Source organism: Lactuca saligna, chromosome 9 (assembly GCF_052625555.1).
Source record: "Lactuca saligna cultivar CGN05327 chromosome 9, ASM5262555v1, whole genome shotgun sequence".
NCBI classification, from domain to species: domain Eukaryota; kingdom Viridiplantae; phylum Streptophyta; class Magnoliopsida; order Asterales; family Asteraceae; genus Lactuca; species Lactuca saligna.
The window spans coordinates 7,321,854-7,349,397 of NC_136425.1; the positions used below are offsets into that span (position 1 = coordinate 7,321,854).

Sequence of the window (27,544 nt, forward strand, 5' to 3'; positions counted from 1 at the left end):
TTCAATCTCGATATGCTCTTCAAGTTTGGGACTGGGATACCGAGGATCACAAACAAGATGTGAATAACCATGCAAATGTACTTGGTACTCTCGATGTCATTTACCACCTAATCAATGTGTCAGTTATCCACACATGCTCCATTGATCTATGATAACATCGAGCTACCCTTTTCCACCTTTTCTAGTCCTAAACTAGTGTGCCGGTTAACCACACATGCTCTAATAACGACTTGGCAAGGTGCAAAATGTAATTTCATGGAATAACATCATTTTCACATTTTTCCTAAAGTAAATAAGATTGGGAGTTTATAAAAACATTTAGTTACTTTATATGGATCATTATACTTATTAATGAGGAATTAGTTGCTATATCCTACCCATTCGGCTAACGACCCTTCACCAATTAAGGAAGCGGTGGGTGAGAGTGAACACCCGTTCAATCGCCATTTTATAGGCAGTTTCCTTATACCCCCTTATAGACCGGCTTCGTGAATGAGGCCTACTAATGGTAAGACTAACTTTATCTTATACATAAATATAATAATTAATCTTATAATATTATAATAGTATAATGGTTGAATTTTAAACTTGTAAAATTCTAGGGTTTGGAATTTAAATATTTTAAAATTAAAACTTTTAATTAAAGATTCAAATCCCAAAACCTGAGGTCAAATTTTGAAATTTTTCAAAACATCTTTTAGATCAAATTTGAAAAATAATTAAATAATCATATCATTAATCTTTATCATATAATTTGACCTAATCTATTTTCTTGACAAGATAATTCAAATCAAAATACAAATAATCAATCTTTATCATATAAAACAAGTAATTATCTTATTTATAACAATTATCTTTCAATTGCATTAGGAGAATCAATACCATATTAAAAAAAATTGAATTTTATCAGTAAAAAACGTTTTGGTAATTATCCTAATTCAGTTTCAGTTAAAATCCCGAAAATCATCCATCTATGACCTGAGTCGCCGAGTCACTGACTGGACTCGTCGAGTTGCCCTGACTCGTCGAGTTCATTAGGTGACTCAACGAGTTCATCAGTCAGATGCACAAATTTTCAACTTTTCATCTTTGAACAAGTTAGCAATGCATCAAATACAATAGAGAAGCCGCCTAGGCTCTGATACCACTGCTGGGTTATGAGCAAATCATCAATCATATGGTGCACATGCAAACTCTAAAGCTTTGGATCTAGGTTTTTTCTATGTGTACACGCAATAATCCTCCAGAGCTTGTAAACCCTAATTCTAGCATAGCAAAATTGAAAATACATCTAATAAACAAGTTAGGGTATTACCTTTGAATGTAGCTTGATGATCTTGAGTTTATGAGAACCTAGCACCTCAAATGTGATGCCTCTAATGAATCACAAACACCAAGGCAATTGGAGAATCTTAGCGAGATAGTGAGGAGGCTCAAAATTCGGCTGGCAATCTTTCTAGGGTTCAAGTGGCCGAAAATTAGATGCCCAAGGGGTCTTTATATAGGCGAGGAATTAGGGTTTTTGTCAAAGACCTAATCCGGTTGCTTAGGCTCTAAGTAGCCCATAAGAATCTTCCAGAACCTTAGCCCTTGGACAAAATCCTTATGGACTCCCATAAGATTTCGTCCAACTCTTTCCAAAGGGTTCCTTTGCCATTATGCAATTATCTTATAATTACAACTTCAGCCCCCTTGATTTAATCAATCTCTTTTGACCACAAAATTTATTCTAAATTAATTCTTGACCAATAGTAATTAAACAATATGGTTTCTATTTTAATATAATATTCATGTCGTGGTTATGGGTTTTCACATATTTCCAACTTCAAACAATCATAATTTATTCATTTAAAACTCGTTATCAATGATCTTTATATGCATATAAAGGTATTAACAATCCCTATAATTCTATCAAATTATTTTTGACTTAATGCAGACCAAACTTAATTCATTAATACATTGAAAAAGTCACAAAATATCACTTTTCCCATTTTACCCTTTTGCATCCAAAGCATAATTCAAGGGTTTACATCACTTCTAATAAGGTATACAATTTATTCCCTTTAAACCTAAGATCTTTACTCGATCAAATTATGATTCACTATCCCGAAAATAGAAACATCCCAAACAGGATGTTACATTAATGTTCCAAAAATATTTGATGTGTGTCTAGCATAATTTAGTGTTTTAAAAACATAAAGCTAATAATATTGTGTAACACCCATCGCTAGGCTCTATTTGAAAACAGCTTAAAAAAATCTTTCATGTTTACAATCAAAATTAGTGTGTGTGTAACACCCCTTGTTAGGGCCTTAATTTTTTTTGTTTATATATATATATATATATATATATATATATATATATATGTGTGTGTGTGTGTGTGTGTGTGTGTGTGTGTGTGTGTGTGTGTGTGTGTGTGACCCAACCCAAACGGTGAGCAACACAGGCGGTCGCCCATGATCTATGTCTCTAAGGGACCTAAAATTCCTAGAGTAATGGTATGTATTAAAAGAGAAAAATAATTAACTTGTCTAAAAGTACTATGAGACTTTAAATTAGTTGTTTTTACGATGTATTTGCAATATTTGTGTTTTTTAATATTAGTAGTGAACTTTGTTAATTTTATGACATATGCCTATTTTCGATTAGATTTTGATTATATTTATTATTTTGGAGATATTTTTTTTTCTTTTCGTCATGGGTCCATTGTATCTTTAGATCCGGTATATGTTTTAGGTTTTCTAATTAATTTATGAGGAACTCCTTTAAAAAATTTTTGGTTTCGTCTTTGCTTACACATTCATATACATACGACAATACACAACAACAACAACAGTAAAAATAATTTTAAGAAAAGAATAATAATAATAACTAAATATATGTATAAAAATCAAAGAGTTAAAAAGAAAATGAGTAAGGTAAACCGGTTAGTAACGGTTTTGATGTATTAATTTGAGATTGGAGGCCTTCGTGCGAGATTTGTGTTTTTTAGTAACATTTTCAACATAATTAATGGGATATTTAAATAAAGAAAAATTAAACATCCTCCTGCTTTTTGTTCAATCCTTGCATAATTAGGGTTTTTAAGTTAGTAGGCATTATGTGGGAACGAAGGGCATGTGTAGTTGTGTATTACAATATAATCACCCTTTGTTTTTTTCTAGTATTCAACAAGTTTGTATATCATTGTGTAATTATACATAAACATTTTGCAGTAATTTACCTACACCGAACTATAAATAAACAGGAGCATCAGAGACATGGGGAGATGACCGATCGATCGAGGAGGAGAGGAGCATGGATATATATATATATATATATATATATATATATATATATATATATATATATATATATATATATATATATATATATATATATATATATATATATATATATATATAGTGCCTGCAGTGAGGGAGGAGCTAGCGATGGGATATCATCACTGAATTAATTAAGGTCTTATCGCTGCCTAAAAGGGCATAGTATATATATCGATATTGTAGTGATTATCCTAATCATCCTCCCCTTTAGCACCACTAATTAGATCTTTTTCAAGCCGAGAGCATTGACCTTATTCTTGTCTCGGCAGATCCATCCATAGTCCCGGGCTTTCTGTTAATCAAATGGATGAAACCTTAATTAATTAAAGGCACAAATGAGTTGCAATGTTAATGCTTACACTTTAGTTTTTAAAATCATTGTAACCTTAAAGGAGAAGGATTAAACTAGCTACGACACTTGCAGGCTGGTAAATATATATGCCTAATACATAAAGCACATCTAAAGATTTAGAAAGGATAACTATATGTCAAATTTCCTGTTCAGAAACTAAACTTATAGAGAAGAATGAAAGAAAAAAAATCCTGAATCAAGATAGCTTGATGGAGATGGAATAGCTTGATTATGAATGATCTGAACATATTGATCATAGCTAAAGACTACACCACACTACAAGCAGCTGGACAAGAACAACAAAATAGAGCTCACTATTCAACATTTAACTGTCCTCTGGTGGTAATATTTATATATATACCTTGAATGTCTTTTTGGTTCAAATCCCTCGGTCTTTTCTTCCTCGTCTATTGGAAAATAAAACGACAATAGAGAGCTAATTTCAACTTGTCAATAAGTATCCACGTAGGTTCCTTAATCAACAATATTTTGATATGTCTGCCTATATATACTGTTAATTAGTAGCTCTATAGTATCTTACCTTTGACCCACATTTAAGAAATTAGCATGACTGCCAACAAGGATCGATAGCATTCAGCAGAATCGAACCGCAATCATGATGGACAACTCTCATTTTATGAGATTATATATTGATGACTATGTGATCATCGTTTAGCTAACAATATATACGTGTGTGTGTATATATATGCATGTGTGCATGTTTGTCTTTAATTTCCCATTGTTTGCATGCGGTAGATTACGGAACTAATTCACACAAACGCAAAACCCAAAGACTTGTTTATTATTTACACCTGCTGTGTGTGCCTTTTGTTTATACTTGAAGTTTACCCAGACCATACGATCAGAAAGGTTATAGTAGCAGATAACCGTTCAAGATTCTCAGACAAAAATAAATACACATCGTGTGATTGCTTTGAATCAACACCCACATAATAAGCAGCATAACCATGATTGATCAAAGATGGTTTCTTTAAGGATCTGAAACACTAAACGTATAGTACGAAATATTTCCCATAGATTCGTAGAAAAAACTACCTCTTGAACATAAGTATTAAACTAAGGGTTTGTTTAGCTAGGTGAAGTTGCACTCGTTAAAACTTTTCCGTGTTGAAATAAAAGTAGAGGCCTTGTATATACAGGTTTCTGGATCCCTACTGCAGCCCTAAAAAGAAAGAAACGTATACAGATTTAAGGTAGATATCATGAGCGATGTGTACAAACACACAGAGACTAAAATATGGGTAATTAAAGGGCAGAGCAGTGAGTACGCACCTATATATTGCTAGAGCCAAGTTCAGCTTTTAAGAGGAAGTTATTAATTAGGAAGTGAAACTAGTTTTTTGTAGAGCTAGCAACTATATCAGGTAGTCTTGACCATAAACCTGGGATTAGCAATTTCTAATTAGTAATTACACGATGATATTAATATTTACTTAGTTAGTATTTAGTATAAGCTATAATTAAAGCTAATTTAAAACTAGGTTACTAAAACATAGCTCACTAAGAAACGTCAGATTTTCTTCTAATCAAGACTTCATAAACTAATATTAAATGAAATCATACCAAAATTACACAAGATCTAAGAACGAAATCAATCATAAGGTAGCTTAGGGTTTTCAAACTTAATTATGAACATTTCTAGGGTTTGCTAGCTGGCCTAGTTTATTTTATATAATAATAATAGGTAGCAAAATGGCATGTCTTGGATACAGGTGGGGGCAAATATCCTCTAGGAATACCAAAATTGACAGAGCAAACAGAAAGTATATATAAATATTTATATATTTAAATATTTTCTAGCTGATCCCAAGCTGATCTTGATTTTCTCATCTGATCAGCTAATGTTGAATACACCCGAAAGCAATTGAGTGAAGATCTTCTGTTTTGTCTTGGAAAAACCATTCTTTGTTATGGCTTATTTGCATGTCCAAAGAATCAATGGAGTAACTTGAACCTTCGTGGAAGCTGGAAAATGACCCATCTTCTTCCTTAAGAAGCGAATTCTGGTAGTGTTGATTTCCCATGAAGTTGAAATTGATGGTCTCATTCATATTGTTGGTGCTTGAATTTTTATCAATTTGGGGTGTATTTATGCACGATGATTGTTCTGATTGCTGCATCCAATTAGTCTGGATGTCTTGTGGAGTTGTGTAAGAAGGATGTCCTCCGTTAGGTCGACTGTAGTTGGTAGGATAGTTCGAACAACTGGAGCCATTGACTAAGCTTTGAGCTGCCTGCTCTTTTAAAAAAGCTAGTTGGGATTGTAAACTAACCACCTGTTAAACAAAAGCAACAATAATCAGAACGAAATCTAGCTAGCTACATATATATAGCAAAGAATATTAGGGTATATATATATATGTCATGATTTCGATATATTTGAAAGCAGATTAATGTATACCTGTTGTTGTAGCGCGAAGATATGTGAAACGCAGCCATAAATGGGATCTTGAACCCTAGCTTGAGCTTCATAGGCGATGGTAATGGCGGCTTCACACCGACCACTGACAGGAAGGTGAGCAAGGAGTTTAGAGACATTGCTGGCACCAAATACCCTGTGAATGGCTGAAAAATGGGCAGCACCTTGTTCATGGCAAAAATAAGGGGCAAAAACACAACCCCTTACACATTTCCTTCTTAAGAACTTGCAAGCACCACAAGGAGAGCCTGATCCAGTCATCTTAATGTGATGTTTTCGATTTTATTCTCAAGATATATAACTTGGTTTTTAAAGTTTTTGATGATGAGATATATAATTATAATTGGGTTTGTTCTGATCTTGATGCAAGCATTATCACCATGTTTATAAACACAAGAGGGTGAGGGTGAGGGGGTGGATCATATTGTAAGGAATATTTTAACCACAAACGGTTCCCTTAATGGCCTACAGTTTGTATTATTTTATTTCCATGAAAAAAAACAAATTTTTTTTTGAACTCCACCCCAAACCCAGCCCCACTCTCCCTTCTGTTTTCCTTAATTTTAATTCTTTTTGTAGAACAGCCTTTGTTTTAATTCTAATTACTCCTTTCCCTATAAGATTCCATTTCAACTCCTAAAGAACAAAAGAGCTACAACAAAGGTGCTCTCCCTTAGATATGTTAATTTGAAGATAAATGGATCTTTTCTCAGATAATTAACCATGCTAAATAATCTCCTTTTACATACATACATACATACATACATACATACTTTTTCTAGAACTTGGATCCACACACACTCTAATCTACTCTTATTACTCATACTTCCACACACACTCTAATATACTCTTATTACTCATACTTCCACCTATATCGAGAACTCTCAACTTCTTTAGAGGGAGTCATCTCACCATACCGCTAAGCCAAATTAAAGGCCTATAAGTACATACATACATACATACATACATGGGAAAAATTCCTAGAGGCATCCACTTTTTGGTCATTGTTGGTATTTTGTATCAAGTGAGTGTTTTTGCAAGTTTATCCAATGATATATATTAACTGGTTTGATGATTCTTCATAGAACCTAACAAGTTCTCATACTTGAACTAGTTGTTGATCTTGAAATGGACATATATATATATGAGCTACGTGTACACCAGAGCTAAGAGCTTACCTATATTTCATTCTCAGTATGATCAAGGGAAATGGAGGTTTTGTCTTAGAATACAAATTAAGGAAAACAACCCATAAGATGCATGTATCTAATCTAAAAGGTAAATGGAAATGGAAAAAATTGAGCAAGATTTATCCTGTAGTGGAACTAGGAATGTGATTCATCATTTAGTACATTTATTAGTACATATATAGGTGCCTAAAGTTAACCTTTTGCGTTCTCATTTCACAGCCCAAGCTTCTGATTATCAATCCATTTAGAGTTCCAAATTTACCAGAAACTGTAATACTTATAAATTTACCCAACATGAATCATAATTAATTTAAGGGGGTATGAAAAGGTCATACCTTTTGATCTCATCGATCTAGTACCCTACACAAGCTGCTTTATGTGTACGGAAAAATACTATTAAAGTTTTAACAAATGTCATAAAAAAAAAAGGACCCTTTGACCATAAAACTTGATCGGCTAATGTGAATGATTAGCAAGGTTCGTGTATCACCCATTTTTCTGGTCAATCAATAACCTAATAAGAGCATTCACAATGAATGGTTCAATGAGATATTTCATTGAGGTGGCAAGCCTTAGTTGTCATTCAACAGATCAAAAGATAATAGTATGAGATGCAACCTTTACATTCAATAGGAAGTTCTCTAATTCTTACATAAATGTTTAAATATCTTCCATTAAACTTGGTAGAGTTTAAAGCATTTAAAAAAAAAAAAAAAAAAAACTAAGAAGAGTTGTATGAAACACAAAATGATAAAGTTACAATCAATTGGAGTAATGCATTATGAATACACTAAATACACTAACAAATACAGGTTGTGTTTGCTACGCTCATACCTACTCTGTAGACCATGGTCCAGAAGTTATAAATTGAACATGTAGGATCCACTGCATTTTACGTAATCTTTAATTTTGTATTCACTGAATACGTCATGAACATGATCAAAGATGTGAAATTCAATAATTATCAAGTACTAGGTTAGCAGGTGATCAGTTCAATCAATACATAAGAGATTGCCTTTGTACTCATATGCACAGGTATGTATTATGTGTGTATATTTATATGTATATTATATTTACTGACTGATCAGGTATGTGAAAAGAATAAAAAAAAATATAGGGATCTGTGTTAATCTTGTCTAGACATAAGCTGTTCACTTCTGTCGTATCCAGACGAATACCAAAAAATTAATTATGCACCAAAAAGAACATATTCCATAGCTAAAAGAAACAACAGATAGTGCCACACACCATAATAGAACACCGGACACCTGACTCAAGGAAGCATGTCGAAAGAGAAAGAGAGAGAGAGAGAGAGAGAGAGAGAGGTACTCCAGTGGATCCAAATCAAAGAGATTGAATTGTTTAAGTGTTTCAGGTGACCGCTTGTCGAGCATTATTGTACGATCTTTTATTAACAAATCTTGATTAGTTTGTCATTAATCAAATTCATTCACTTTTCTCTGTCACCCATGGTAGATCGATGGACCACTCTGATACTAATATCGCTCCAAGGTAGAATAGTTTTTACATTACAAGCGAGTTGAGCAAAAACGCTCGTTAAAAATACTTCTGATTGAAAACCTTCCATTCACGTTAAGGTGAGGTTTTAATATAGTTTTAGGATAATTAATTAATCAACCTACTCTAATCGAGTTATGTAAAATGGTTAATCATAAGGATATATACCAGAAATGGGGTTCCAATCAGAATCTGATTTTTCTTTTTTTCTTTTAAATAATTATAGCAGATGACCGGTGTGTAGCTCAATTGGTGCGTCCCAATATTCATCCCTCCTTTTTAATCGATTGCCCGGTGTGTAGCTCAATCCTAATCTCGTGAAACTCTCCTTTCCAATAAATTTTCAAAATTGAAATTGAAATAAACTCCCCATGAGTCTTGGATCATGTCAAATCTCTTGACTTCCAAAACACAATCCTCTATTTTTAAAATCACTTACTATCTCTTTATTTTTCAAATTAAACTTTGCCAAAAAATGAATCAGTGTGTTGGGATTATATTTTCACTCCAGTTTACACAGTTGAGGCCATCAATTTACTCAATTTCATTCTTACCTCAAGCCGAAGCCATGTTTTTTGTACTTCCTATAACCTGCTCATGATATTTTTTAGTCTGCTAGCTTGTCATAATTGCAACCCCACTTGTGTAGTTAATTGAACTTGGTCCTCAAATTTTCAAAAATGTTTGTGAAGTAGCTATAGATTTATACACATGGATGAATCGTGAAATTTTGTTTGATTTTTAATCATTACTTGAACCGTTAAGTTTTTAGTTTCTTCTCTTTGATGCATGATTTTGTGCCGTTTATAATCTTTTCTGTCGTCTTACTTATAAAAAACTAAATCCTCATGATATAATAAGTAAAGAAAATAGTAACAACCATGAATGTGAAAAAAAAATAAAAAATAGTAACAACCATGAATGTGAAAACCCCACTATAGAGTTATATGAAAATGGCATGTGGACGTTGAAGAGGAACAAAATAAGTAGCTGCACATATCCTAATTTTTTGGGGCCTAATTTCATTTATTTATTATATATTTTATATATATATTTATTTAAAAATAAAAAACTTATAATAACGATAAGAGTCCATTTTTTCTAACTCATCCTGAGCATTTGATGATATTTAAATTTTGTGAAGTGGCCTTAGATATGGAAACTGTTAAATAACATGTTTATTCGGAGAAAAGGAATAGACCGCTTTTAAAGAAAGAATGAAATTAAATTGTTGATTGTCCGAAGAAGATTAATAAATCTAACTCGATTAAGGATGTAGAGTTTAGCATGTTGGGTTATGAAATTTTCTTAAGCACAAAGCAATAGTAACAAACAAATTAACAAACAAAGATGAAATCACATGTTGGATTAATGTATCTAAAGTTTTAACAAAATTGGTATAATTTTGGTGAATATGAGTAAATTTTTTTGGGTTGCTCTCATAACCAGAAATCACTAGAAATTACTATAAGAGAGAGATTAAATGATTAACTAATATATCAATTAGAAATAGTAATAATTAATCAATAATTAATTGGAATTAATTCAAAATTAATTTTGGATTAATTAGAATTAATTTGAGGTATAATGGTTGAATTATAATTGTTCGATAGTTGAGAAAACGAGAGATTCTAGAACCTCCTAACAGTAGATGGTTTTAGGGCTCATTCAAAAGGGTTGTGGAAGCCCCCTATTGCTGATAAGGAAAATAATTTAAATAAGGTTAAAATATTATTATTTTAATATTCAAATTCAGATTTTCTTTAACTGTAAATACTGAGTCTCATAAGCCACAATTTGTGCTGTAACATTTTGTTAGGTGCATTTTATGCACCAATTTTGTAGCTTTATTTCATAAAAGTGCATTGCATATGGACTTAAACTCATGCACTTTGCATGTTTTTCAGGATTTTTCATGAGACAATTTCATTCACATATTTTGTGATATTTCAAAGACTTTTGGAGGTAGGATCTTGTTTGAGGAGGTTAATAAGAGCTGCGGACAAAATTTCAGGACTTACGGAGCATCGAGAACGAAGATATCAAATAAATGAAGATTTTAGCTTTTTAGAGATTTACACGGGCCGTATAAATGTAATGTTTATACGGGCCGTGTAAACGTAGATTTCGGAGCATTGTACTTTGAAGGCATGACCATATTGCACAGTGTACTTTTATATTTACACGGGCCGTGCATAGGTCGTGTAAACGTGGTCGTAAGTTTAAAGCAGTTTTTCTTCTTTCTAAAAAGATGCAACCCGTTCCATTAGAAGTTGAGTCGATTTTAGGAGTTCTGGAGTCGATTTTTTTGGAGGATTTGGAAGACAATTAATACTTGGAAACACTTGGGTTTCATTTGGATTTCAATTTGTAAGACTCTAACTTTAATTTCTAGATTTGTGTTTTGTTCTAGTCATGTATGGCTAGAACCCTAGACTCTCCATCTTCTTGTATTGACTATTGCATGTGACTGAATGTTTGTTTTTAAATGCCATCTAGTGAATTTGATTTTGTTTTAATTGAAAGTTTGATTTAAATTCTAATTCTTTTTGGCCAATTGAGTTACGATTGAATCATTCAAGTTATCTATTATGCAAAATCCGTAATTGTTTTGTAAAATGGAACAAGTAACAAGCACTAAATCAAACTATTTACAAAGATTCTAGTGTAAATCAAATTCACACATTCTTACACTCTCGAGTTTATGAGGAGTATTGAATGTTGTTGGTAAAATTCACACAAAGTATAATGCAATCTTTCCACTTAACTCTAAGAGCTTGTTTAGATTAGAATTAATCAAAGAGCTTATTTTGATTGATTAAAATGGTGAATGAAAATTACTAGAGCTTGTTAGCATTTCCAAGTACCAACTTAGATATAATTAAACAAATATCATTTCATATTTTGAATCACATTGCTAATTAGTCTTGCATAGAGTTGGTGTATTGACAAACCTTGAATTCACTTCACTTAATCAATTGCTTAGTTATTATTTCAGTTCTTTGTTTGAATCATTGCATTAAATCCCCCTCTTTCGTGCTCACATTTGTACCTTACGTAAAAAAGGTATAATCATTCGTACTGTGTCTCTGTGGATTGACCCTGGTTATATTGTATTACATTTTTAGTGCAAAGTAACAGTGTTCTTGGAGTCATTATGTACCTCTTTATTTTATTAGGGTTAACACACCTAACAAATTGGCACCATTGCGGGGGACACATCGTTACTAATTGTTTATGCATAGATCTTTCCGTACATGTACACCATTGCCAATTGATTCAGAGATAGAGAAGACTGTAAAGAAGTTAAGGAAGCAACCAAGCTTCGTAAGAAGCAACCGGGCTTCAGGACTTCTTCATCATCAAACCCTCCAGTCATTAACATTTAGGAGGACATACTGTAGTGACAAAAGAACATGATTTGGCATGCGGAGTTAAAGTTTGCACAATTAAACATGGTGATTTGGGTGCTAAAAGATATATTCGATCATAGTAAATGAGTACAAAAAGGGATCTAGTCTAGAACTTCATAAATATCTCACTCACTAATCACTATGACTACATCTCTCAAGCACACCTCTACAAGTGGTATAACCCACCTTATATAGAGGTGTTTACATGTATCTCTCTCACACTTTAATACCTATTAGTCATAAGGCTAATGCACCACATGCAAGTGGGTCTACAAAAGTCAAACCATCTACAAAGTCATACATGAAGAACTTTGCACCCTAACATTCTCCCCCTCAAAGTTAGGAATGGATGACCCACTTCAAATCTTCCAAAGTCAAGCAACTACGCGGTTTGAGCCTCAAAGGTGACACATATCGAAACGAACTTCATTCTTTAATTCTTCCATGATTCTTCAATTTGAGCTTTAGGATGTGAGACATACAATTCGAGCATCCACGAATGATCACAGACTTCTCAAACTCTAAATCGACCACCTTACAGTTGAGCATAAAAGCACACCCCAAAAATCTTCAATAATTCCAAACCCATTTCGAAAATAAATTATTTCCGAACTTCCAATTGCATCATTCCGTAAGCTTCAAAACCTCAAGATCACTTCGATCTTCAAATCCGCGTAATAAGAAAAATTCAGGTTTGAATTTCCATATAAACTTCTCCCCCTTTTTATAATCAAAATTTGATTATAAAACTCCCAAGGAAAAACAACGTGTTCTATTCAGAATTTTTCGTGTCAAAACTCCCCCTTAACATGTGGCATAAACTTTGTGCTTCAATCCGAAAAACCAAAAAAAATATTCAATTTTTAGCTTCGTTCAAGGATCGCCTGTGACAAAATTTCTCAAAAATGGGTAGAAATTGTCAATTTCAAAATTCTGCAGTGACCCGTTGCGCCTAAAATAGCAAAATATGCAAAACTCTCCCCCTTTTCCAAAGCTTGGTAGAAAGCGTCAATTTGCACAAACTGCAGGGGCCTGAAACGCACTTTCTTTAATTTTCAGCAAAAACAATCATTTTTCGAATTTGGGTACGAACAGCCAAACATTCGAAACTTCAGGGACTATTTTCGACTATTCTTCCCTTTGTTCTCAAATCATACGAAGAATCACCCCAAACATACGAAGCTTCAGATAATTTTCGAAATTTGGTGAAAATTGTCACATTCGAAACTTGAGTTAATTTTCGAAGTGTCAAATATTCGAAGGTTCAGGGGCCGAATTCGAAACTTTTGCTTTTCTTCTTAAATGAGAATCATACGAAGAGTTTGTTCTTACGAAATTTTAACATTTTTAATAACTCTTCATAAGATTAGGGACCATTTTCGTAACTTTTAATTTTTTCCTTTTTCTTTACAAAACTAACGAACGGTTGTCCCAATCATACACCCTTCATATGAAACTGCATCTCTTCCTTCGTTAGTTTTATTCCCCTTCGTTAGATTCAATCACCCATTCGTTAAAAGAGTAGGGACCAAAATCAATAGCCATTCGCGAATGAAACATTGACTATCACAGGGACCCTTCGTCATCACGATTTCATGTTTTCGTTAACACATCAAGTATAGTCATTTGAAATCAAAGTCTAAGCTTTCATTCTTTGATCCCAAAGAATTCGTTAATAAAGACTGTCGACTCCAAAATCTTTCCAGTTCATTATCAACAATCAAAATCAATGACCATCTGTACTTTAGACCCAACAAAATCCAAATCCAATTCCTTTATCAAACAACTCAGTCTTCGCATTCAATCACTTAACCTTTACATCGATCCCAAATTAATTATCAACATCGAAGTCATATTAGCACCACTACCGATTACAACTCTAATCATTCGATATCATCTATTCATTCTTGTTTCTCCAAGACTTTCTTTACCACAAACTTAAATCGAAATTTCAAACATTTGATTCTTTAATAATCGAACACTATTGTGACATCTATTGACTCAGCCTTTGACTATCAACTCCCAAAACGATTCATTGTCAATTGACATCCCAAAACAGTTGATATCCAAAATCAAATCGATTTATATCAATATTCAAACACTCGACTTTTAATTGACTGAATCAACTTAAAAATCATTTAATTTGAACGAGTAAGGATCAAGCCCAGAAAAATCAAAACCCAATTTTGACTTTCTCATTTTGACTTGAAATTGATTTGCATCAACGATTTCGAATCCATGCATCATTACTCAATCTTCGGTTCTCAAACTTCAATAAAAACAAATGAAACATCGATGATTTTAAGATATGAGAATAAAAACATCGACGATTTTAAACCAGAAGAAAGTGAACAACGAGAGCAAAAAGATATAAAGAGTCAGATTCATGAATAGATTCTAATAGATGATTTGGGCTCAGTAAAGTGGATCGATGAACAATAACGCACTCGAGTAATGGATTGGATCATTAAATTTTTTTTGGGCTTAGATCTCAATTCAAAGAAACACTAGTAATTTGAAAATTGAATTGAACAAACGAATAGAATTGAATCGGGATTTGATTAAAAAAATTATTGGATCACAACAAATGAATTTTTCAAAGAAAATTTGATCCAACGAGTCAAACGATCATGAATCTGAACGCAACGCACGATTCAATGAGATTAAGAGAAATCATAGAGAGAGAGACTCACTAAAAATTGTTCAAATTGCGAAAAAAATTGCCAAACCAAGCATCATTCTTCAAAAATCACATTGATCTTGACGACCCACTCTTATACCAATTGTAGTGACAAAAGAATATGATTTGGCATGCGGAGTTAAAGTTTGGACAATTGAACATGGTGATTTGGGTGCTAAAAGATATATTCGATCATAGTAAATGGGTACAAAAAGGGATCTAGTCTAGAACTTCATAAATATCTCACTCACTAATCACTATAACTACATCTCTCAAGCACACCTCTACAAGTGGTATGAACCCACCTTATATAGAGATGTTTACATGTCTCTCTCTCTCTCACTCTCTAATACTCATTAGTCATAAGGATAATGCACCACATGCAAGTGGATCTACAAAAATCAAACGATCTACAAAGTCATACATGAAGAAATTTGTACCCCAACGCATACCTCTCTCTAGTGTATCCGCATCCGAAACAGAAATTCTATCATTCTCATCTCAACCAATCTCACCCAAAAGTACCACTCCACCATCTTCACCTACTTATAGTATCCCAAACACTACACCCACAGAAACCTCAACCACTACTCATACAATGGGAGATAACCATGGATGGAGTCCACCTCCAAATCCACCACCTTAGCAAACCCATCATCAATGGTCGAGAATAGAAATTACACAACGACCTCTTTGAATCACATATCCGGTAGCCACAAATCTTGAACTTAAATCCAGACTCATCCACCTACTCCCTACCTTAAGAGGCTTGGAAAATGAAGATCCCCATAAGTTTCTGATAAAATTTCATGTTGTGTGTGTGGGCATGAAGCAACACAATGTCACTGAGGATCAAATCAAGCTTAGGGCATTTCCCTTCTCGGTGCAAGGTGCATCAAAATATTGGATCTATGACCTCCCACTGGGGACGGTTACTACTTGGGTAGATCTTGCACGACTCTTTTTGGACAAATACTTCCCAGAAATGAAAGCTTCAGCCCTACGAAGGGAAATCATTGGAATCAAGCAACATAAGAGAGAAGCTTTTCACACATATTAGGAGAGATTCAAGAAACTTTGTGCCCGATGTCTAAAGCATGGAATCACCGAATACTAGCTCCTCCAATACTATATTGAAGGCATGAATCCAATGGAAAGAAGGCTTCTTAATGCCTCTAGTGGCGGATCTTTACCCGGCAAGACTCCCACCGAAATTCGCAACTTAATCAAGAACATGGCTGAAGATTCTAAGTATTCAAGCCATGATGAAGAATGGTACACGGATGTACCTCGAGGTGTAAAAGAAGTCCAAACTCCTCAAATTGAAGCTCAATTTTTTGAGCTTATAAAAGTGGTTATGATGTTAGCTAAAGAAAAAGGTGTGCAACCCACACCCCTTCCTTGCGGTATTTGCACTCAAGTGGGGCACCCAACCGACATGTGCCCCCCCCTCCCAAACTTCAAGATGAAGATTATGAAGAAGTGAAAGTCATGGGAGGTGAAACCAGAGAGGATATAAGCAGCCACGGGGTGATCATAGATGGAATAATAATCAAGGCTAGGGAGGAAATCAAAATGGAGGTTATCAACAAAGACCACCATTTCCTCAACATCAATAAAGACCACCCTTTCAACCTCAAAATTTCCCACCTAGGCCACCACAAAAACCACCTCCATAAGTGGGTTCATCAAGTATGTCATTGGAGGATATTGTAAAAAGCATTGCTACTAGCACTCAAAGTTTCTAACAAGAAACCAAGGCTAGCATAAACAGCTTAGAGCAACAGGTGTCACAACTTTCTCAATACATGAGTAGAATGGAATCACAAGGCAAGCTACCATCCCAAACCGAGAAGAACCCGAATCATAATGCATGTGCCATTACTTTGAGAGGAGGAAAAAGATATGAAGGCCCAAGGATTTCGGATGAAGAAGAGGAATAGAAGGAGATTGAGGTAGAATTGGCTGTCAAAGAAGAGGAAAGGAAAAATACTTCAAAGTCAAAGAAGCCAAAAGATACCAAAGTGAAAGTAACTCCAGCACCATTTCCTTCAATATTAACAAGTACAAAAAGAGAAAAAGAAGATGATGAGATCATTGCTATGTTCCGGAAGGTTGAAATCAACATTCCCCTTTTAGATGCTATTACACAAATTCCTAGATATGCTAAGTTCCTTAAGGAACTTTACACATCTAAGAAAAATCTTAAAGGAAATCAAACGGTAAAAGTTGGGGATAACATTTCAGCCGTGTTACAAAAATGGCTACCAAAGAAATGCAAGGATTTAGGTGTATTCACAGTTCCTTGTAAAATGAGTAACATTTTTGTGCCATGTGTGATGCTCGATCTTGGCGCATACACTAATGTTTTACCTTATTCAAGCTATAAAACAATGGGAATTAGACCTTTAACCGAAACTGGAGTCATAATTCAACTTGCCGATCGGTCTTTGGTACACCCAAAAGGTGTATTGGAGGGCGTATTAATGCAAGTCAATGAACTTGTGTTTACTGCATATTTTTATGTGCTTGATATGGGAGATGATGACCAAACTTCAAGTTCCATACTTTTAGGTAGACCATTTTTAAAAATAGCACAAAATTGATGTCTATAATGGTACATTGTCTATGGAATTTGATGGGGAAGTCATTAACTTCAATATCTAAGAAGCAATGAGGTATCCAAGTGATGTTCATTGTATAAATTTTGTTGATGTGATTCAACCTTTGACTGAAAAGTGTTTTTAGTTGACTAACTATGATTCTTTGGAGTTAGTTTTGAGCAAAAATTTTGATAACAATTTAGTCAAAGAAATTTGCATCAAATTCCAAGCTTGATGAGGAATTACTAGAGATTGTGGAGTTCATGGAAGAGAGGAAGAAAATGAGGTATGATAATACCAAGTTGAAATTGCCTATTTCTAACACAAAACATCTTCCTTCTGTTGTGCAGGCACCAAAGCTAGAATTGAAGACTCTTCCTGAGCATTTGAAGTATGCATATCTTGAAGAAGAAGAGACATTGCCTGTTATTATATCCAATAAGTTATCCAAAGAAGAAGAAAATAAGTTGGTGAATTTGTTGAAAGAGTATAAGAAGGCTATTAGGTGGATGATTGCTGACATAAAGGGGTTGAGTCCTTCCTTATGTATGCATAAGATTCTCATGGAGGAAGACTTCAAACCAACCAGACAGACACAAAGAAGACTGAATCCGCCAATGATGGAGGTAGTAAAGAAAGAAATCATGAAGCTATTAGATGCATGTATGATCTACCCTATTTCTGATAGCAAATGGGTGAGCCCCGTTCAGGTAGTCCTGAAAAAGGCTGGGGTCATAGTAGTAAAAAATGCTGAGGGAGAAATGGTGCCAACCCGTGTGCAAAACGGGTGGCGAGTTTGAATTGACTATAGGAAGTTGAATGCTTCAACAAGAAAGGACCATTACCCCTGCCATTTGTTGACCAAATGTTAGAGAGATTGGCAGGTAAATCCCATTACTATTGTTTAGATGGTTTCTCGTGCTTTCATCAAATTCTGGTAGCCCCGGAAGATCAAGTGAAAACCACATTCACTTGTCACTTTAGCACCTTTGCTTATAGGCATATGCCTTTTGGTCTATGTAATGCACCCGCAACATTTCAGAGATGCATGGTGAGCATTTTTCTGAATATGTTGAAAACATCATCAGAATTTTCATGGATTATTTCATGGTTTATGGAAACTCATTTGATGAATGTTTGAGCAATTTAACAAAAATTTTGCAAATGTGCATTGACACAGATCTTATTCTTAACTATGAAAAATGCCATTTCATGATGGACAAGGGATTGAATTTAGGTCATATAGTGTCCCAAAAAGGCTTGGAAGTTGACAAATCCAAGATTGACATTATCAAAAGTCTCTCTTACTCGAAAAATGTTCGGGAAGTTCGTTCATTTCTTGGCCATGCAGGTTTCTATCAGCGGTTCATAAAAGATTTCTCAAAGATTACAGTGCCGATGTGTCAACTACTCCAAAAGATATTGAATTTAAGTTTACTCGACCATGCAAAGACGCTTTTGATCATTTTAAAGTTTTACTCACTTCCGCTCCAATCATCCAACCACCTAATTGGGATCTCCCGTTCGAGATCATGTGCGATGCGAGCAATACCGCGGTTGGGGCGGTGTTGGGAAAAAAGCGGACCGAGCTAACCATGTCATTTATTATGCATCCAAGACTTTGGATAGTGCTCAAAACAACTACACCACAACAAAGAAGGAGTTGTTAGCGATTGTCTTTGCGATAGAGAAATTCCGACAGTACCTCCTCGGGACTAAAGTGATCATCTATTCGGACCATGCAGCTATAAAGCATTTACTACTCAAGAAAGATTTGAAGCAGAGGTTAATACGGTGGATGTTGCTTTTGCAGGAGTTTGATACAGAAATCAAAGATAAAAGTGGGAAAGAGAATTTAGTCGTGGATAATCTCATTCGGATTGTGCCACCCGAAGACCACACCAATCTATGACACATTCCCGGATGAGCATTTGTTCGTTATCATGGAAGCTCCATGGTATGCGGACATTGTCAATTGTTTGGTCACAAATCAGTTTCCCCTTGGAATCCACACGTTGGTAAAAGGACAAAATCAAGAAGGAGGCGAAAATGTATGTATGGGATGAGCCATATCTTTGGAAGTATTGCGCATACCAAATGATCCGAAGATGTATTGAGCAAGAAGAGGTACAATCCATCCTTAACTTTTGTCATACCTATGCTTATGGAGGTCATTTTGTACCCCCAAAGGACAGCTAGAAAAGTTCTATCAAGCGGATTTTATTGGCCCACCATTTTTCATGATTCTTATGTGCTAAGTGCACATTGCGATAAGTGCCAAAAATCCGTGTCCTTAAGTTCTAGGAATCAAATTCCCCTCACCTCCATCTTGGTTTGTGAGATATTTTATGTGTGGGGTATTGACTTTATGGGACCATTTCCGCCCTCTTATGGTTGTACATATATTCTGTTGGCGGTGGACTATGTGTCCAAATGGGTGGAGGCCAAAGCCACCGATACTAATGATTCCAAAGTTGTTATGGATTTTCTAAAAGCACAAATTTTCTCCTAATTTGGCACTCCAAAAGCTTTGATAAGTGATAGTGGGACTCATTTTTGTAATCGAATGCTTGAAGCCGTCTTGAAAAAGTATAGGGTGACTCATAAAGTCTCAACAACATATCATCCCCAAACAAATGGGAAAGCAGAGGTTTCCAATAGGCAAATCAAAGGAAATTTTGAGAAAACTATTGGAAAATATTTTGATGTGATTGTCACTTGAAATAAATTAAGTATTGATTTACATTTTCTAACAAACATTATCAGAATGTTTCAGGTTGGAAAGATGTTGAAGATTAAACAAGTGTTTAAAGAATCAGATGTTGGAGCACTTGAAGCTTACATGGAGCACCTGATGTTGACATGGATCACTTGCTGAAAGCTAGTTGGATCATCATGATCTCAGATGGCATATCTAGATCATATGTGGAGCATCAAGACACTGATGGATCATTTGGAATATTGATGGCTCATCAGAAATATTGTTGACTCATTTACAACTCTATGGCTCAACAAGAGTTGATGGCTCAACAGGAACACTTGGTGGCTCAACTCAAGTCAATGGATCAACATGATCACATTGAAGACTCAAAAAGGTTGCACATGACACATCATGTACAATAAAGGCACGTCCAAATGCTCAAAGGAACATGAATTTCGTCCATGACCCATCATGAACATATGGTGGTACATCTTCAAGTTCAAGTCACAGTCCAACATTCAAGAAACTACTCAACTTGGTCAACACCACTTCTGGAAGTTGGTGACATCTAAGAAGACAATTGAGCAACATGATGCTCATGTTGATCATCACTTTTTCAATGTTGATCAAGAATGTTCAAGAATTATGAAGACTCATTACTTGGATGGAACCCTAACAGAATACTAACGGGATTGGAATATTCCATCCATTCTTCGTTAAGTAGGGCAAAGGTGTCAAATGATGACTTAGTCATGATGATGTGTCAACACCTGATTGGTCAAGCCATGTCATGGGCTTTTCCAAAGCCTATAAATAGGCCCCTTGGGATCCATTATAAAGCTGCTCTTCCTTGCTGTCACACCCCCAAACCAAGGATGGCGGAAACGTCTGGGGGTGGAGGACTTCATGTATAGTATCACAACAACGTGTATAATAGTGCTCAAAGTAAAAACAACCACCATATATATAATTGCAAAAGTTACACCAAAGTATATGTTTACATGTTTCAAAAGCAATTACATTATGATGACAAAATAATTTGTTGACGGTTTAGCGTCCCATCCTCAAAGCGATGAAGTTTTCCTGTTTCACTGATTTCCTGTTTCACTGATTTCCTGTTTCACTGATTTCCTGAAAATCCAATATTTTCTTAGTTAAGTATGAATAGAAATAATCCTACATGATGCTGTAATGAACCCTAGAGTAATCCGTAGAGTTCCTCTATAATCGTCCAACATATAAAGTTATATAAGGCTTAACTTAGATAAAACGTTGAATATAGTGGGTCTGCCCTAGGTCCACAACCCAACGAGGAACAGGAGATGAGGCAGGCACCACCAATTCTTGGCCAATCAAGACTAAATTCTTATATGACTCAACATATACACTCAGCGACTATAGTTGAAGTCTAACAATTTTAGAGGATGTGTAGTTTTAATATCATAATAGCTTTGTATAGAGACCCGACACTTTGTATTTGTACCCCTTTTTGTATAGAGACCCGGTACTTTGTATTTGTACCCATAGAGATAAAAGGTGATTTTAAATCGACATAAAACTCATTTAGGTTTTAAAAATAAAATCCCGTAAACTTATGGATTGTTCCCTATGTGAGCCGTTATAATCATACTATGACTATGTGAACCTGCCACGACGTTCTCAGTGTCGCGAAAAATGAAATGACATTTGTCACCCGTAGACCTGCAGGTCCAACTGTAGCTAGCAGCAAGGTGTGGGGTGTCAATCCCAATATAGATCTATATACAAGTATCACGTTCTCCCTCAAGGAGATTCTGATTATAACTACCAGGAATTATATCCCGCACTCGGACGTACGGGGAGATAGAGAGATAGAGATCGAAAAATAGAGAAACTCACAATATAGGATAACAAGTTTACGTTAATTGTGTGTGAATATAAATATTTCTTGTATGAATGTACCTTTCTTGTACGAGTGCGTAGAGTGATGTATCATAAACTATACCTATTATAGTTTATCTAAAATGTATGTACTATGTATGAACTCTTTTTATGGAAATGTAACTAGTGTTGTGAATTTATCAAAACATAGATTAACTTTCGTGAAATGTATGCGAATAGAAATCTTTCTTGTATGAATGTACCCTTCTTGTACGAGTGCGTAGAGTGATGTATCATAAACTATACCTGTTATAGTTTATCTAAAAATGTATGGAATATGTATGAACTCTTTTATGGAAATGTATTAGTGTTTTGAATTTATCAAACTATACTTTTTATAGTTTAATAGTACGTGTTCCAAAATGAATGGATAATATTTAATATGAATGTCTTAGTTTCAGTTCATAATGATAAACTAACTAGGAAACACATTCAAACATTAAAACTTATGATTATACACTTTGCTCAACATAATACAAAGTGTTATGATATTTACATGCTGTTGGTAAAATTTAGCAATTCTGCCCTGTTTCGAAAAAATCATAGAAAAATCATACAAAGTCGAAAACTAGATCCGTAAATTCTGAGAGTTCACAAAATGTGTCTAGTTTGCTCATAATTTTTATCACAATTTATAATGACCTCTAACTTGGGTGAAAAAGTCCATAATCACAGACTGGTCCGGATTGTTGTTTGAAAAGATAGGCAGTTTTGTAAAAATTACCATAAATTGTAGAAAAATCGTATGGAGATGTGCAAGTAGTCATTTTAAAGCTAAAAACTTAAACTATTTGCACCTTGTACAGTTTTGAAAACAAAAATGTTTAAGATGCCCAAAACAGTCCGTGAATGGAGTTGAACTTTTCTGATGAAGGCTGTTAAAAAAATCTAGTTATGTTCTTAGTGTTTTAACTTGTATTCCCCCCCTGAAAACTTGAGAAAACATGAAAATGTAGGGGTATGAACTCACCTTGAGTGATTTCGGTAGATGATTGTTGAAGAATGGAAGTGTTTAATTCAAGAACACTTGGAGATGCCTTGAAGGTTTTCGAGAATCTAACATCATAGTTAGGGAGTTTGTGTAAGCAACCAAAGATTTGAGTAGAATGAAGCGAAATAATAATAGGGAGGATGAATTTTTACTTACTAAGTGTGGAAGAACACTTGAATCCAGCCTTGGATCTCGAAAATTTGTGTAGAAGAGTTTGAGAGAAAGAGTGATGTTTGTTACTTAGTGGGATGAGAGAAATGAGAGAAAATGAGGAGTGTGGTTGATTGTTCCAGCTCAAAAACGTGGGAGTGAGTGAAATTTGAGTGTAAGGGAACATTGAAGTGACATAGGTAAGGTGGGGAGGTATGGCTGGTCATAGAGTGGGTGTGGGGTGGTTGCTTGTGACTGCGGATCAATGACACTGCTTTGAATGCGAAGTTGGATTTAGCTTTGCTATAAGTTTCAATCGATTTTGAAATTGAGTATTGTTCGCATTTGTATGAGTGTAGTCGATGAATCGATAAAGCAAAAACATATGAGTTTTGATTCGCAATTGGATTGATGATTGAGGGATGATTCGTGAAGAAAAAACGCGAAGTCAAGGACTATGAAACTGTTGTTTGCAAGAATTTAAAAACTCGATTGTGGAGTTGTTGATGCTCATTTTGCGAAAGTAAAACAATCGAGTGTTCGCATCTATGAATCAATTTGAAATCAATTGGGTTAATATTCGCATATGGGTTCAACATATGAATTTTTGATTTCGCAAGTTTAGAGTTCATGAACTAAACTGTGTTCGCATTTTTTTTTGGAATGAAAATTTTGTGAATCGCATTTGATTTATTTGGTTAAAATGCGAAGGTGATTAATGCGAAGGGATGCGAAAGGTGTAAAAATGAAAATGCGAAGTATTTCTCAGTAGAATGCGAATTGGGGAAGAAAACAGAAGATTTCAATTATTGTCCCTGGAGTTTCGCATTTTTGGAATGAAAATTTTGTGAATCGCATTTGATTTATTTGGTTAAAATGCGAAGGGGGTTAATGCGAAGGGATGCGAAAGGTGTAAAAATGAAAATGCGAAGTATTTCTCAGTAGAATGCGAATTGGGGAAGAAAACAGAAGATTTCAATTATTGTCCCTGGAGTTTCGCATTTTTGGAATGAAAATTTTGTGAATCGCATTTGATTTATTTGGTTAAAATGCGAAGGTGATTAATGCGAAGGGATGCGAAAGGTGTAAAAATGAAAATGCGAAGTATTTCACAGTAGAATGCGAATTGGGGAAGAAAACAAAAGATTTCAATTATTGTCCCTGGAGTTTCGCATTTTTGGAATGAAAATTTTGTGAATCGCATTTGATTTATTTGGTTAAAATGCGAAGGCTTAGGAAATTTTTTTTAACACAAACTTTTCTCCTGTGATGTTTTCCCATTATCATAACAAGTTATACAATACGAACATAACACTTACCCTAATACATAAGGTTTAATAGAGTTGACCGGCTTGACTTGATGACTTGACTTGACTCAAGATTGACGATTGTCACAAATTGACCCGAATATGACGGTTGTCACATCATCCCCCCGTTAAAGGGAATTTCGTCCCGAAATTTGCACTTCGAATGGGGATCCAGGAATTTAGAGGAAAGATGGGGATGACTTTTCGTAGTACAAGAATTTGATTATGGCGAGGAATAACTCGCCCGATGTCACATGATTACTACTATGCATGCTTTAATCGATGCTAGATTTATCATATAAAGAAATTTGGGATTTAAATGTCGATGTTAGAAACACGTACTGATATTTGCGGGCAGTTCCGGAGTGGTTTCTCCCTCGGTGATTGCAAACACCCTCCCGCCACCACCAGCATCTCTTGTTCTTGGGCATTCCCTTTTAAAGTGTCCCGTTTCTCCACACTCGTAACAGGTTGGGCTTGCTCCAGAGTCGGGTACCTGGTTGATGGGTCGTGCTGGTGCCTTACAGAAACGAGCAGTGTGCCCCTCTCTGTCGCAGTTGTTGCAATGCAACTTTCGGCAAGCCCCAGTGTGATGGAAGTTACACTTGTTGCATTTTGGAAGTGTTCCTGCGTATGGTTTCATGGGAGTTGGTGTGGTGAGGGTTGTGGCAGCATGAACAGCAAGGATCTGTTGCTTCTTAGCGAGGCCTTGGGTTGATTGATCTTTCTTGTTGTCCCAAGACTTTCTTTCGTTGTTCCCTCCTCTTGCTTGGGTATGGGTGGTTGCCATAGTGTCATGGTGGGCATGATGGTCAATGAGTTGTTGTGCTAACTCCTTGGCGCTGTCGAAGGTAGTTGGTCTTGAGGCGAGCACGCTATCTTGAATTTCGGGGGACAATCCCCAGAGGTAACGCTCCAACTTTTTGTCTTCCGGGGTGACCATAGCGGGACAAAGGAGTGCTAGATCACAAAATCGGTTGGTGTAAGTTGTAAGGTCGGAGCCTGCCATTCGGAGATTCCATAGCTCTTGCTCCAGCTTTTGCACTTCACCTCTTGGGCAATATTCCTTCAACATCATCTTCTTTAGGTCCTCCCAACTTAACGAGTTAGCCACTGCAAGCGTAAGCGACTTAACTTTGCCGTTCCACCAAGTGAGAGCTCTTCCGATGAAGGTGAATGTCGCGTACTTGACTTTGCTCGCTTCGGGGCAAGCACAAATCTCAAAGATTGCTTCGGTCCTTTCGAACCATTGAATTAGTGCGAGGACACCCCCTCTTCCATCAAAGGAATCGGGTTTGCCATTTGTGAAGTCCTTGTAAGTGCATTCCCTTGTGCGTCCTGCACTATCCCCGTGGTTAGGGTTTGTGGCTCCAGATCCAGCACCACCAGTGCTATTTGTGCCAATTTGTGACATTGCAGCTACCACGGCTGCTGTCACTGCAGCTTGGAACATTTCAGGATCAAACTGGGGAGGTGGCGTCGGAGGTGGTGGCGCTGTGCTGCCCGAAGGTCTGGGTCTTTTCCTTGGTGGCATCGTTCTGTCATGAGTTTGCAAAAAGGAAAACTGATCAGATGGTAAGTTCCTACTAGTAAGGACAAGTCAGTTGTTATAGAATTTGATTTTTCCTGCATTTTTCTTCGATTTAAGAATTCCTTATATATAGTTCATAAAGGAAGTCCATATGAATGAACTTCACGAGTTAGTGGGTTTTGTGGTCTCTCTTAGATTTTTCACGAGTGTGCTCAAGGCGATTGGTGCGGATCGTATGTATTCTCGTTATTTGCATCAACCTCTGCGATACTATGGAGAGTTGTTCTACCCTGAATCTCGTTTCGGGCAACTCTATAGACTAGGATTGGAAAAATTTTATCTGCTGAGTTTCCTTCGTTTATGTTGTAGAAGCTTCGTTCTCTATTAAACGACATATGTTGGTCTTGTTCTTTGCTTCAGGTTTCCAAGCACTCTACCCAAGGAGGCATCGGGCCTTGAAAGCCGGTCAAGGGTTGGGATTCGGAACAAGAGTCATCGGGGTTAAGTTCTCCACTTCAGGGTCGGGATCAGAACCATCAGCATAGTCTTCAGCTTGGTGACCATCTACAGGGGTTGGGTAATCATTCTCTGGCTCCTCTCCGAGCCATTTGGTATTGTAGTGGTTAGGGTAGTACGGGTCGTCGTGTGGGTGGAATCCAGCCATGATATCTTCGCGAGAAATGGGGATATAAGAAATGATTAAGCAAACGTACTAATTGGCTAATTATACGATGATCTTTATCAGGTACTTCAACAAATTGTTTAGTGCATACTAATTATATGTATTCGGGACGGGATAGACCTTCGAATAAGCGACCCTAACTCTAAATCCCCAATCCAACGAGAACAGGAAGTAGAGCAAAGATCCACAGATTCTAAGTCTATGACGTCCTGGATACATAAAATTTTAATGTATCCACTAAGCAACTATTGACCTATTGATAAAGATCTATTTAGTTCTCGCAGATGTAATTTTAATAATGCCAAAATACCCCTATGGTATTCCATTGTGGTAGTGTTGGTAAGTTTTTAGACTTGTTGCCACATCACAACCATTCTTGGGCATATGCTAATCACTCCTCGGACCAGCATAGTTGATCAGGCTATGCTATTCCCAAGACTGATCATACATCCCCAGGCTTAACTGTGATATCCAACAATCATTACTTTTGTTTTGTCCTAAAATGATGCTGACCTTAGTATGTATGCATGCATGTATACTTTTAACAAAAGTTATTTATTCTTAAAGGTATAGTGGTTTTGAAATCTTAAAATCAGAGAACTTAGTCCCAATGCATTTATAGTTTGTATATCTTTTGTGGTTCGATATACTTAGTTCACTATAAACAATGCTCTGATACCAATCTGTCACACCCCCAAACCAAGGATGGCGGAAACGTCTGGGGGTGGAGGACTTCATGTATA

The 27,544-nt window shown here is 35.7% G+C and overlaps 1 protein-coding gene across 1 annotated transcript; it reads right to left on the minus strand.

Annotated features, from left to right (window-relative positions):
* Positions 1–5,318: 5,318 nt before the first annotated feature.
* On the minus strand, positions 5,319–6,458 carry LOC145015941 (LOB domain-containing protein 33-like). The gene is made up of 2 exons (XM_078974407.1): positions 6,098–6,458; positions 5,319–5,972 (listed from the first exon to the last, which is right to left on the minus strand). The coding sequence occupies exons 1-2, from the start codon at positions 6,374–6,376 to the stop codon at positions 5,535–5,537; spliced, it is 717 nt and encodes a 238-aa protein (XP_078830533.1). The 5' UTR covers positions 6,377–6,458; the 3' UTR covers positions 5,319–5,534.
* Positions 6,459–27,544: the final 21,086 nt, after the last annotated feature.